At 40.4% G+C, this 13,977-nt stretch overlaps 1 protein-coding gene across 1 annotated transcript in view; it reads left to right on the forward strand.

Moving 5' to 3' along the window:
* The window catches only part of LOC119733033, a 46,588-nt gene that overhangs the window by 26,970 nt on the left and 5,641 nt on the right, over positions 1–13,977 (forward strand). Inside the window, exons 4-7 of the mRNA XM_038206613.1 lie at positions 4,297–4,581; positions 5,495–5,623; positions 6,122–6,238; positions 7,136–7,161. Of these exons, the coding sequence (XP_038062541.1) occupies positions 4,297–4,581; positions 5,495–5,623; positions 6,122–6,238; positions 7,136–7,161 (557 nt within the window). The remainder of the gene's footprint in view (positions 1–4,296; positions 4,582–5,494; positions 5,624–6,121; positions 6,239–7,135; positions 7,162–13,977) is intronic.

The following is a 13,977-nucleotide window of genomic DNA, read 5'->3' on the forward strand; positions in this document are numbered from 1 at the left end:
CTCCCACAACTCTCCTTTTCTGGCCGTTGAAGTGGTACTTGTGCACGGAGCCCATACCCTCCCCTGATCCCACAAAATATTTTCAAAACCCGCAAATGTTAATGTATGCAGTGTACAAGCAAATTTGCCCCTACCTTTCATCGCGTCAATGCAAACAACGTTGTACCTCCTAAAATGGCATGAATGCGAAACGCGAGTTTCAGAATGTCAAAAGGTCGTATCTTGCTTAAAATAACCCGAATGTTTACGTAAAGCCAGTAGAGGTCGAGAAACTACCTTGTTGCACGGAGCGTACATGTGTATTCGCAGGAGATACGACTTTGTTGCAGAATGGAGTTCAACCTTGTTGCACTGACGCGAAGATTTACACTGTATGTTGTGTTTTTTTTTTCACTGTTAATTGGGTTCGCAGACATGGCTATTATTTTTAGACAGTACCAAATTTAGGTTTTATAGAGCCAAAGCAGACTTGCACGTGTCTTGCAAATCATTTCAGTATGTAGCAATTAGTAACTAACAAGGGCTTAAATCCTGAGGGGGAGGGGATGTTGGGTTGGAGTTGGGGAAGGAAATGGCAGGATTCCCTAATGTGTGATGGGGAGAGGTGGAGGAGCAGTGTTGGAGTTAAGTCCATCACAAGTCATCATCAGAAGTCCTCACAAGTCCATCAGAAGTCACCCAGTCCCAAGTCAATTGACAACTAGAGCTACGTCTGTTCCATGAACAGAACAAAGACCTTTCCGCAATATGATTATTTTATGACTTCATGCTTATTTCTTCCATGTGAAGTCAGGCAAATAACAAAGTTCCATAACATTACTTGCTGCTTGGCAAGCCTTGCAGTTCTCTAGTAATAGTATGCATTTTGAAGATGTCATCACATTACCCATGATGATGTAATCGTGCACATCAATTTTAACCTATAACCCATCCCTGTCTACGTACATACCAAGTTTCAACCTAATTAGACTATCTCCTGTTATGATTAACTTGGGATGAACTTGTGGTGGACTTGTGATTTTGTATAGGTTCACAGGTGGACCCCAGGGACTAGGACAAAGAAACAAATCCTTGTCACTTGACTTTGTCTCAAGAATGACTGGTGTACTTGTTGCTGATTGCAAAAGACAACTTCCAGACTTGACCTTTTAAAAGGAAAGAGACACTGTCCCGACTGTGGTCAAAAGTTGACCATGTCACACATGGTACCCATGTAGAATTCTTATTGTAATCTTGGTAGTGTGGCTGTATGGGGTTCATGAAATCTGGAGGTTCGACGTGGGTCTAACAAGAAGATATTGATTTGTGTGAAAGGGCTAAAGGTACGTTACATGTACGTTGGAAACTGCATCGTTGTGGAGTGCAAGCTTTCAGCTTTTACTTAAGATTTTGAAAAATGAACATATCTCTAAATTACTCACATGTGGTCATTCTCATCCTCTCTGATAAACACGGTATATCTAGCCACCCTTTGTCCACGTTCCAAGTTTGACCAAATTTGACCACTATCTCTAAATTGAGTCACCTTCTCAGGAAGTTCTGCCATATATCAGCCCATCGGTCAACCATCCCTTGCAGCATCAACCAAAATGAACTTCGCCATACCCAATTAAAGTTATAATTCGACAGTTGGCATAGGTTAACCATCTAATTTGTGATTTGGTGTTAGCCTGGGGGAAGTAGGCACGGAGCCATTGGCTTCGACCACAATTGGATCCTTGAGTCTGTGATTTAGGAATCAAAGCCCAAAAGCCATTCTGATGTGAGATATGCAATAGAAGGGATCCACTGGTGCACTACCAGGAGTGTGTCTTGAAGAAGTCACTTGCTCCCACCAATGAAAGCAGAGGATCTGTATTTTCATTATATTGATCCTGTATTTTGGAACATATGTTCCAAACAGGCAGGAATCAATCCAGGTCAATCTGTGTAAGGTTACGACATCGTGCACGCATCCGGAACATCTTACTGTATTGTGAATCTTCGTCGCGTCATGGGTGACGTGAGCATGGTTGAGACTATTTCTGTGTCGAGATGCTGCTTGTTCCACATGTCTTCAGTTTTGTGATCTGAGCCTGACTTTTGTGCTTTATGCTGACCGTTTTTGTTGCGGCACATCGTAGGTCGACCTCAAGTAGATTTTGTGAATCGTAACACTTTGTATTCGGAATTAATTGCCTCAGTTAGATTAAACCAATTTCTTGTGTGGTTTGACATGACATGTTGGCTTATTATCTGTAGCAGGTGTTTTTTTCAGCGCATACAAAAATAGAATTCAAAGCAGAAGCGAACCTGGAAAAACCAACTCATACTTAAGACTCATAGCAGCTTGCCAAGAATTTATTTGCTTGGGGAAATGTATGCAACTGATGTTGCGTGAATCTGCGATTAACAATGCATCATTTGTTGAAGAAAACTCATTACATTTGAGCTTGTACTTTTTTTGGTACTTGCGGTTGGTTCACCTACTGTGTACTTTGCCAGATGTGGCATCATCTACATGTAGGAAAGTACGAGAGTGTCGGGAACTTGCCTGTGTAAAGGAAATCACACAGCCTACATATGGAATGGCCATCATATGGAAACCAATTATTTGTCCATGTAACTAAAGAAAGAAGCTTTTGTACTATATTTGGAATTGTTAATCCTTTACACGTGTTACGAGCGTAATAAGTTCAGTGGAGAATCTGTTATAATGGTTCTTTATATGGGAAATGATTCATTTGATTAAAGGTTGTTGGAGCTACATAGGCTAATGCTACAATTACCATTTTAAAACAAGGTTTTTGTCCTTGTCACAACCAGTGGGGTAACCTTGACAAAGGACTTTCAACTCTATTCACAGCAAGTTCCAGTTTTGTAGGTAGACGTGTATAGGCCTACAACTTTGCTTTGCTAGTATTAAGATCCCACTTGTGTGTATGTACATGTCATGTACATTTGTACACCCAGGCCTACGTGAACACTGTGCAGACCGCACAGACTGTTCAAATAAAGAGTTCATTTCCAAGCTACATCCCTTTGAAAAAAGTGAAAGGTTGCACAGATTTTAAAACTGTTTAAACAAACACAGCTGTCTTACCATTGAAGGGTGCTTTAGAAGTTAGATAACAAAGCATATTTATCCAAACATGCTTAATTAAGATTTAATTAAAATTTAAGGACACAGGAAGAAGATTTACACACATTTATGCTCTGGAATATTATTTTGTCAGTCATGATAAAGCATTTAACATCCACAAAAGGCATATTTGCTTGCAAAGTTTGCAGAAACCCATTCGGAGAAAAGTTTTGAAAAAAAATGTAGAAATGTTCACTTGTCAAGGTTGAAAGAGACCTCCATACAACTGTGTGCCTAAGAAAATCAGGTACGAACTGAAAACCCAATCCACATGTCAGCCTGGGTGGGAGTCGAACTGGGGTCACAGAGATGAAAGACTAGAAAACGTACCGCTGGACCGACCTGACTCCAGAATAAACTTCTCCTGCCCTTGTGTTCCCTTAATGAGGAAATGCCAATCCCTCATCGGTTCAACCCACTTGATCCCTGCTTAGAAATAAACACAATGAAGCACTGATTGGCCGTCTGGGGCAGATGGGGTGCCATTTTGGGGTCAGGGTTGTCATCAGGGCTGCACAGTCTCCTACAACCTCTGCCCCAGGTCAAAGTTCAGCGTTCTTTACTTTCCATAATTTCCCAAAAAAATGAGATCTGGTGACACATAATGCATTAAATACTTATGATATGAGTATTGAAACCACTGGTGAAGGTAGTGGTCAGTGGCAAAAATATTGGATTTCTTTTTTTAAAGGGAATATACAACATGTGCTTTTACTGTAACTTTCATAAATGGATGGATTTGGGTTTTTTTGTCAAGCAAATATTGTTACAATGACTTGTTTAAAGTTTTGTGTTCGTAGATGCTGGATGCATCATGCCCATAGCAATCTAAGCAACATTCTGAAGATTTTATTAACTGTACATTTTGGCAGAATTCGAATCATTCTTTAAATTGGAGAAAAGGAGTGCCTTATATATAATTATCAAAGCTTTGCTTTAGGCCTCCGTGCCCAATTAAGTCCATCATACTCCATCAGTATTTAGTCAGACCAGGTCTGCAGGACCAAGTCCCCCCAAATCCACCAAAATGGGGGGATGCATTTTGATATAGTTGGGAACGTTAGAGTTGATAATTAAAGATCATCTACAAAGCTCAATTTGCATTCTGTGTTTCCACCCCATATTTTAAATCGGAAAGTAACAAATACTCATGTCTTATTTTCCATCTCCCACAGTGCACCCCTACAGCCAAACCCAGTATGCACCAATGAGCCGCCAGACTTCCCAGCCAGTTTCGGCCCCACGCTATGGAACAGGGTACCAGACAAGCGGCATTCAGGGTTACCAGACCCACTCTCAACAAGGGTACCAGACTGGACCTTCCTACTCCACTAGCGCGGGACGTAATTCCTGCAGCAATTCAGGCTGTCGGTATGCGTGCGGATCCACGGCTACCGGAGCAATCAGCTGTACATGCCCACCAGGGTACATGCTGGCTTCGGACAGAAGGAGTTGCAGAGGTGAGATAGTTTTGAATATTCGTTTTGTAAATTGGGAGATAGAGCTGTGCACATATACCAAATATTCAAATACTCAGTCATCAATGGAATAAAGCATTTTTTTTTGTTTTCATTTCAAATATTCAAAAAATGTAAGTGGTCTCTAGAACATCATGAAAAAAAAGAAGTCGTAGATATTTCTTTTATTCGTATAAGTTAATGTTTGTCAAATGGCACACTTTTGTCGAAAGCCACCTTAGCGCAAGATTTGAGGGCTTCCATGGGGAATATTAGCTCAAATTTCTTCTTTAACTAACTCCCTTGAGTGATATTCTAGGAACCTTCCTCACTCTTGCAAAATCCAACACCCCTATGGTTGGACTCTGATTATGGTGGTTAGCATGACCCCATGTAAACAGGTATACCACGTTTCCTCAGAGCTGCTTATTTTCTTATTTTTTTACGTCTCATGAACGCCTTTACAAATTGAAAAACACTGTAGGCCTACAAAGTCTTGTGTGGTTTGGAATTTCCTTGTTTTTCCCAGTTGCATGTCTGTGTAAAGCATACAGGTATAATCAGACCAGTGCAGATTGCAGAACGCATTCCAACAAAACGTGCAGTTGGATTTTAAAGGGTGGGGTGGTAAGGGTTAAAATCTGTCAAAAAGCAGCCATTCAACCACCTGTTGCTATATATTCTTTTTATAAGCTCTTCATCAATTTTTGACAAACGCAGACACTCCCAAATCCCAATCGGCGAGTTAAGGCTTGCACATATTAAACTTGATTGGCACATTTCAAATATTTGACTGTGTGATCAAGTCCAAAAATCGAATGATAAATGATTAGAAAATGCTCAGCCCAAACCCACTAGAAAATCCAGGAGGGGAGACAATTTGTAGCATAATCGTTCACTACTTGTGTTTCCTTAGATGTGGATGAGTGCTCAAGATATTCGTCGCTGTGCCAGCAGAACTGCAGAAACACACTGGGAGGATACCGGTGTTCCTGCTCCACAGGAAATTTGATGAGCAACAGACGAACATGCTCTGATAACAGAGGTAAGAAAGAACATGCCAGATTTTTATATCAGATGTAGATATATCGTGTCCGTGCAACAAGGTCCTATCTCCTTAAATGGCGTGTGATGTCATGTACGTGAAATGCGAGTTTTCAATGTCAAAAGGTCGTATCTCGTTTAAAATAACCCGGATGTACACACAAAGTCAATGGACGTCACGATCCGCGAGATACAACCTTGTTGCAGAATTGAGTTACGACCACATTTGCGCACATTCTCTAAGGTGGGCACAATGCGATTCGGATGCCTCTTCTAAAACCTGTTGGTGCCACGGGTGATGTGTTTGCAAGTCAAGTATTGTTTTGCACTAATTATTCTCCGTACTTTGACAACTTTGTCAATCGGGGCAAAGAGGTTCACTATAACACAGAGACCCTGACCTGTTTGAAACTACAGTGGTAGTGGTTGATAGGAAGTGGAGTGTTTTTCAATTTGCTAATGCACTTCGCTTTTACTGATTTTGGTCATCTTGTTGCAGGCTGCAGTACCTGCATTGGCGGCATGCCAGCCCCTGGGCCTGTCACCCTCCCTGGGAACCCCACGTGCCCTGCTGGCTTCCAGCTGCAGAGAACTGCACAAGGTGGACGCTGTGTGGGTAAGTGCATAAAATCTCTATCATATGGAATTCCTTCACAAGTACCCACTCACAGTAGCAAAGGGACAGTTGGGGGAGACCATGGAAGGACATTTTAATGTACTACCAATGATTCCAGACGCTTACGCATTGACACTGTGGGATTGTGCACATTAATCATGTTCATTGATTACTGTCAGGACTTTACCTGATTGTAGGATTTATATTGGTTTTTCCCTCATTTCAGATTTTTTTAAAATCTGAAATATCTGAGGGTTAACTGTAACAGTGTTGATCTACATGTACATAAGCAGGCATGCAACTTTTCCTCGGATCCACTGATTTTCTTGTTTTTTACTTCTCATGAATGCCATTACAAATTGAAAAAGACTGTACAAACTCTAGTTTGTCTTGGAGTTTCCTTGTTCTCTAAATTCCCAGTTGCATGCCTGATAAAATGTTTTGCCCTTCACTGACGTATAAACACTGTATACTCATCAGTGTGTTACCTCTCAAGTGAAAGTTTGGACAAATCACTCTGGTGGGACTTGAACACACAACGTGTAACGTCATTTTTACCTAGTGCAAAAAGCAAAAGAAATTGATAATTTGTGGTTGCCTTTAGGCAAATACTCCTTGTATTACCAGCCCTTTAAGGCTGCAATGCATCCCCATTTACTATTCATCTATCCCCATTTCATTGGCTTTGTCCAAAGTGGCAGGAGTCACTTCCTTCCTCAATCTTACTTAGATCCTAATAGATCTTGTAGTGAATAGTGAAGTGTTTGGGAGGGTAAGGGTCAATTGCAGCTTGATATGGATAGATCAGATGTATTGATGAGATGGGAGACAGGTGGGAGGTGTTGTAAACAGTCTGGCAGGTGTCCCACCTTTACATACAATGTCCTCTGATTATAGAGCAAGGACCTATCATTCAGGATCAGGTATACAATTGTCACAGGTGGCAGAAGTGGGATTATGAAAACATTTAACCAGAAACGTTCAGAGGGTCTATCCATCTTTACAATCCGTAATAAGCTGCCCACTGACAACTTTCAACTCACCACCATGTGTTCTTCCAAATTTTTAACATATTAAAAAAAAACCTCATTCAGACTGTTTTGTGTGTTAAAGTTTATAATGAAGTTTTGGACCGAGCGTATATTGAGATAGAGTCCGTCAAGTCAATAGGGCTGTACATTTTGAAATAAATGTGCTATTAATGTTTAACATACACCAGACTAAACTGGCAACTCATACTCATTCGCAAGCATCTGCACTCGTTTAAAAATTGGCGCTTATAAAAATAATTTATAGAACAGGTAGCAGAGTGGCTGATAATTGACCAATTTTAAAGAAGAATTTTGAACTATTAGAGTGCTCATAGTGGCTCATCAAGCTCTCAAATTATGCACGCAAAAGTGGCTTTCGACAAAAGTGTAACATTCCACAAACAAACATCTGCGCATTTTTATATTCAATATAAAGCTCCCTCTCTTGTTGACAAATACAGCTATGACCTCACGGCAGTCAAAATCAATCAAGTGCATTGTTTTTAACAGAAACAAATTCCCTTGTCAATTGATATAGCCATTTTTGGACTGGAGGTGATTGATGTGCCAGCTGTACGTACTAGCTACCTCTTTTGTCTGTTGATGGAACTTGAGTAGTCACATGGTCTATAGGAATGTGATGTGACTATTTATACTAGTCTGTATTCAACTGCTTGGCAGGGGAAGTAGAAGAAATTTTTGACTGTCTGTGACTGATCAAACAATAGTAGAGTTTTAAAGAAACGTAAAGGATGTTTTTCATCTTCCCCTCAAGAGGGCTAACATGTTTCAAATATGACTTTAAAAAAATGCTGACTTTAAAAAAAATGGAAAACCAAGAAAACAAATTGATGTTCTTATAAACTGGTTCCTGACACTACTTCATACAAAACAGAATAAGTTATAGACGTTGGTGAATTGTCACGTCTGGCTTGCACTAGCTTGTACACGGATTTGTAACTGATTGCAAACAAAATGTGAACTAATTGAGAGCAGTAGCTAAATTGGGTGCAATATTCAAAGGAAAAAAGTCAGTGTTTTGTCTCCAACAATGGTCAGTCGACCATAGTTGGAAATTTATATAAAAAATTCACTTTTCTTGAAAATGACAGCACACTGGTGTCATGATTTCATAGGAAGCTTTGTAAGACAATTATTTACTTACTGTCCAGTACGATATTTCACTAAAATTTAGTAGTTGCTGTTTGCAATTGTTGTATACTACCTTTAAGGCCATTGATCTTGGAAGATTAAAGATAGCCTGCTACATTGTATGATTGCTCATCCTTGTTAACTTCAAAAAGTCACACTTCCGAGACCCTCCCCTTTCCCCACCTTTCCATCCCCATAAACCCCTCAGCATGGGTGTAAAAGGAAGCCAGGTCACTCCCTCCAAACCCCCTAGATTATCACCTCCATTACTCACCCCATGAATCACAACACTAGGGGAAAAACCCCATCCCCAACAAACAAGTCTGGTCCCAAGGGTCCAACCCATTTGCAAAGTACTTGATCTGGATTTGGGGCCCAGGGTCATGTCTGTCCCACTCATTCATAAAACAAGCGTCCTGATGTTAAATGGTGGTGAATTTTCGCCCTTGGGCAAGTCATGTCTGTCAAACCTCATTCATAGAATAACAAGGAGAAATGTTTGTCTGACAAGCAATTGGTGATGAAATGAGTTATACATGTAGGTAGGGTAGTACTTTCTTTCTGCTGAGTATGCTGGGAAAATTGGTTGCTGTACAAATTCAGGGATAAATGTGGATTCTTTTTTTTTGGGGGGGGCAAAATACTGTGAGGTCATGTGATCTTTCATATGTAGTCATTAAAGACATAATGTATCCACTCCAGTAATTTGTTCTTAAATTATTTTCAATCTAACATTATTTTTTCACTCTATAATGCCAAATAAAAAAATGTTTAGCGTCCTGCGTTTTTGAAAAAAAGGAAGGAGGAGGCCCTTTCTATTTTTTTTCCCTCCAGAATGGCCGCTCAACCGGGCTATTTTTCAAGATGGCTGCCAGCTTTTTTTTTAAATGGCCGCCACTTGAACTCAGGAAATGACATACCAGATTTATCTGGGCTAGATGCAACAGACAAGAAGGCCAAAATGATGTCAGTTTTTGTCACTGTTTAAAATTTATCATTTTTTCTTTAAAAAAAAAGAAAAAAAAAAGGAGGATGCGGCCTCCAAAAAGGAAGCGGGTGGGGACGCTCAACATATTTTTTTAAAATTTGGCCTAAACTGTCCTGTCCTTACAACTATGTTCAGTGAAATGCTACTTTTTGGACTATGACGTGAGTTTTTGTTATGAATGACACCGCCAATTGGATCAGATGGTCAAAAATCCTGTCAGTAGTATTTTTACCTCAAAATTTGGTCTTAGAAATTACGGCAGCCAGTTTGTACATGTAGCACTGATATTAAGTAACCAGTCCAGTACAGGATAACTCATCACTCTTATCAAGCCAACTTTTCAACAGAAGGTTTTTAGCTTGTAAAAGCAAGCATCCAAACCAAATTATTATCTGTTGACTGATTCCTACATTTCCCTTGAGCTTCCTGCACCCTCAATGCCAAACTACAGCAAAACCAAGACAGGGAGCTTTTTATAGACCCCTAACTTGTTCCTCACCTGTTGCCCACATGCTTTGGGAGGTATACATTGGCAAAACCCCCACAGGCGCAACCACCCAGCAGCGCCTAAATATTAGGAAAACAAGCCTAGCACCAGTCAAGCAGGGGTCAGTGTCAGATCAGTGAAGTTTTCCAAATCGTGGGTTTGTATCTAGCTTAGGCTTCAGGCAGTGTTGTAGTGGAGTACATTTCCATGAGTACGAGTGAAGAGTATGAGCACTCTGCCTGGAGACCCGCAGCCTTGCCAGCAGTTTGAGTGTGGGTACCTTTAAGTTTGAGTATTTATAAGTATGAGAACGTTGCCATGAGCATGAGTATGAGTCCAAGTACACGTACGAGGCATTTTTCTACTATCAGTATGAGTGCGAGTACTTTTTCACGGGTAGGATTGCACAGGGACTGCACATGTATACTGCTACAGCATGCAGTATACATGTACAATCGGGGTCCGCTCATAAGTCCGATGCCTCATAGGTCCGATGCCTCATAAGGTGTCGGACTTACGAGGCGTCCGACCTATTAGGCGGAATTTATGCCTCATAAATCCGAAATTTCGGACTTATGAGGTGCAAGGGCGGATCCAGAACACAATTTTTTGGGGGGGCCAAAAAAAAATTTGGTCCCCCAAAAAAGTGGGTCAAAAAAATTACGGCGTGGGGTTCGGGGCCCGCTTAAGGGCCCCGAAAATTTTTTGGATTCTAGATGCTGTGTGGTGCGATCTGAGGCAATTTCTGACCACTTTAACCAATTTTTTTTTTGAGGAAAAGATGGTGGTGTACTCATTGCCTGCCTTTATTGCGATGTCACCTAAAAAAAAAAAAAAAATTGGTTTCGTTTTTTTTGGGGGGGGGGGGGCATGGCCCCCTTTGCCCCCCCCTGGATCCGCCCTTGATGAGGTGTCAGATCTTTGAGGCATTGGACTTATGATACGGCCCCCTTACAATCCTATTCACAAGATGAATCAAATCCAGTCTTGGGAACTTTGGCAATGCTACCCAGGAAGTTCAGAGCTTAATTAAAGCTAATGCAATTGCAGCAGGTCTGCGCAGAATTTCCTGGTTAGCACTGCCAAAATTCCTAAGACTAGAATTGATTCCTCGTGTTGGCCTCTACTGCTGCTGTTTCCTCACTCCGCATGTCAGAGACTGGCTTCATTGGTTGAATAAAATCAAAATCCAGTCTTGGACCAAATCTAGAGATAAAGCCGAAGCTGGAAATGAAGCCGAAGTTTCGAAAAATCTCGGAACTGCTGATTTGAAATAATAGACTTGGTGATTCCAGACTGCCGACACTGTTAGAGCCAATTACATAAATCAATAGTGGGGCTGTGGGTGTGTGTGTCTGGTTACCTTGAAGTTAAGGTTGTCATGCCTATGAAAAGACCTTCACTGTTGAAAACATGTGCCAAACTTTGAGAAAATTTGAGAAATATTCTGCTGGTAATAATATGTCCAGACCTTAATGTGTAGAAATTAATATGATTTGTACTGGATCATTGAGTGGATAAACTGTCACATGTACATGTACATGTAGCTTGTGAACTTGTGTGCAAACTTCATAAACCCTGGATAATTCTTAAAAGTATTACTTGGCCAGTGCATACATTGAAATTATGCTAACCTGTTGTTTACACCATGACTTTTCAAGGTTTTTTTGGAAAAACAAATGACAATAATTGAATTTTAAAAATGCTACAAACACCTCATCCAACAAACAGTATTCAAACTCGTGAAAGAGGTTTTATCTTTTTATTACAAAAGTAATTTTGTCCAATATGCAACAGGCTAATAGAAAGAGTTTTGAAGTGATAACTTTTGAGGATCTATTGGAAAAATAGTGGGAATAGAATTTGTAAGGGAATGATTAAAGAAGATTTTGGGTTTTTTTTGAGATTTTGTATGGGAAGTTTCAGACAAAGTGTTAATAGCATGAAAATGCTTAAAACCGCTGCAAATGCTTACTGACTAGATTGACCGGAAATGTATGAATCTTTGGCAGGGGCAGAAAAAGTAAAATATCTTGGGACATGTGCACAAAAGAATCCATGAAATTCTGCATCTATTTTTTCTGGCTTGCCTTTTGGTTTTTCCTCTCACTGTGCAACCCTCACCTGAAGTGGCCTTGTCCAAGGCATTTATCCAAGGACTTGTGACTGGTGCCTTTCATAAATCAAAATAATTATTGGGGGGTGGGGGAGGGGTTCAGTGGAGAATTAGAGGGATGTGTTAACCCACTGAAGCCTTCCCCTCGTAGAACCACCTGCTTGTTTGCCTCGCTCAATCCCAGTAGACCTTTTACTTGCCATTATTTCCATGCAAGATAGGTACATATACACTAATTAACCACTTTATTATTATTTATACAAACCATTACAAAATGAGGTTATTTTCGTGGTGTTAGGAAATATAAGCAGGGATGGATGGGACCCACAAGAAGCAAGGCTTGTCGAGTGCCAGTTCCCTGTAAAACATTATCAAAGAACGAAATGATGAGCGAATACAATTTAATGAATGTTCCTCACAAACAGTTTTTTATTAAATATGACAAAATCTCCAAAATTATTAATATTAATATTAGGCCCTGTCATTTCTGGTTAAGACACCAAGGATTCCTCAAAAAGTGCCTTAGGCACTGTAGCTCGCAAGCCTGAAGGAACATGTACAGAGGAGACAATGAGAAGAAATTACAGTTTTAGAGGTGGGAGGAAAACCCCAGAAGAATAATCTAGGGGAAAACCCACGGAATCAGGTAGCCGGGGTCACAGCAGTGGAAGGCGAGGAAAGGACCGTTACGACAACCCTTTAATAGGCATCCACATTGTGATAAGCTGAATGAAGAAGTGGAAGGGGGCATTAACACACCCCAGCTCCCAGCCTTTTAAAACCAAAGTCCATTATTTGCAGCTATCCAAGAAGTAACTGGCATAATTATTGTTGAAAACCATACTTGGTTGAAAGATAGTAAGGGGACTAAACTCCCTGTGAAATTATTCTTCCTGGCAAGCTGTCATTTTGAAGAAATCAACGAAAGAAGGCCTTAAGAAGCACTGTTGGAAATTTCCGTTAGTAATTCGTTATTTTATTCAGTGAAGCGCGCAAGCGTTGACACGACACAGTGTGGTTGCTATAATTCGTCGGATCGGTGCGCGACATCGCGTAGCTGCAATCGGCTCAGTGAGAACGTGTCTCGGACGCGGAATTCAGGCCCAATTCAAAACATGATTCAGCAACGTTTGATTTGAAATCGAGATCCTAGAATGTTGTTTTTCTCGAAATATACAGCTGAAGCTGCGCTGAAACTTCATCAGGTCAGTTGTTCAGCACCCTTCTTTAGATTTTGAGCAGTTTTGTTGCTTCAAATGAACAAAATGCACAAATTACAAATGATGGAGTATACCTTTAAACAACCACAATCTCTCAAGACATTGTTTCCCTGCACTCCTAATTGGGCAAGTTCAGAAAGTCCAACCTGTTGTTGTCCTGTGCTCTTACAAACAAGCCCAGCCTAACTAAGGTCACGTTTTGGCCAGAACCCCCTCTGCCATCAAAGGCTAAAGTTTGGGAAACATACTTTTGATGTTTTTGGCACATCAAGGATATTGTTTACGTTCTTGCTGACCTTTCAGTATCAGTCACGTTTTGTAACATCTGTGAAAAAAAGTGAACAGAAGAGAAGTACAATGTAGTTAAACATTGGCTTGTTAAACCATTCTTAGTTAGTATAACAAAAGGAAGTTAAAAGTTAACAGGGTTCTTCAGTTTTATGTGTTTTTCTGAAAATAAAAAAGAATTAGATGGCCTGACGTTTTGGTCTTAACAAGGCCTTCTTTAGAGGCAAATTGTTGCCTTTGTGCGAGTACCCAACAAGTACCCTTTCAATAAACACGTTCAATCGGAAATATCTTAGAAGCTACGGGCCAACGAATTAGTATTAAAAAAATTTGATTTTTGACCCCAGTGACCCCATGATGAACTTTGACCCCAGTTTGGTCATGTGACATGTTGGGACTAGGCTACTTATCATACCTTTGACAAAGTTTGGTTGAAATTGGTCGAAATAATGTATAT

Source organism: Patiria miniata, unplaced genomic scaffold (genome assembly GCF_015706575.1).
Source record: "Patiria miniata isolate m_02_andy unplaced genomic scaffold, ASM1570657v1 HiC_scaffold_25, whole genome shotgun sequence".
In the NCBI taxonomy this organism is placed as follows: Eukaryota; Metazoa; Echinodermata; class Asteroidea; order Valvatida; family Asterinidae; genus Patiria; species Patiria miniata.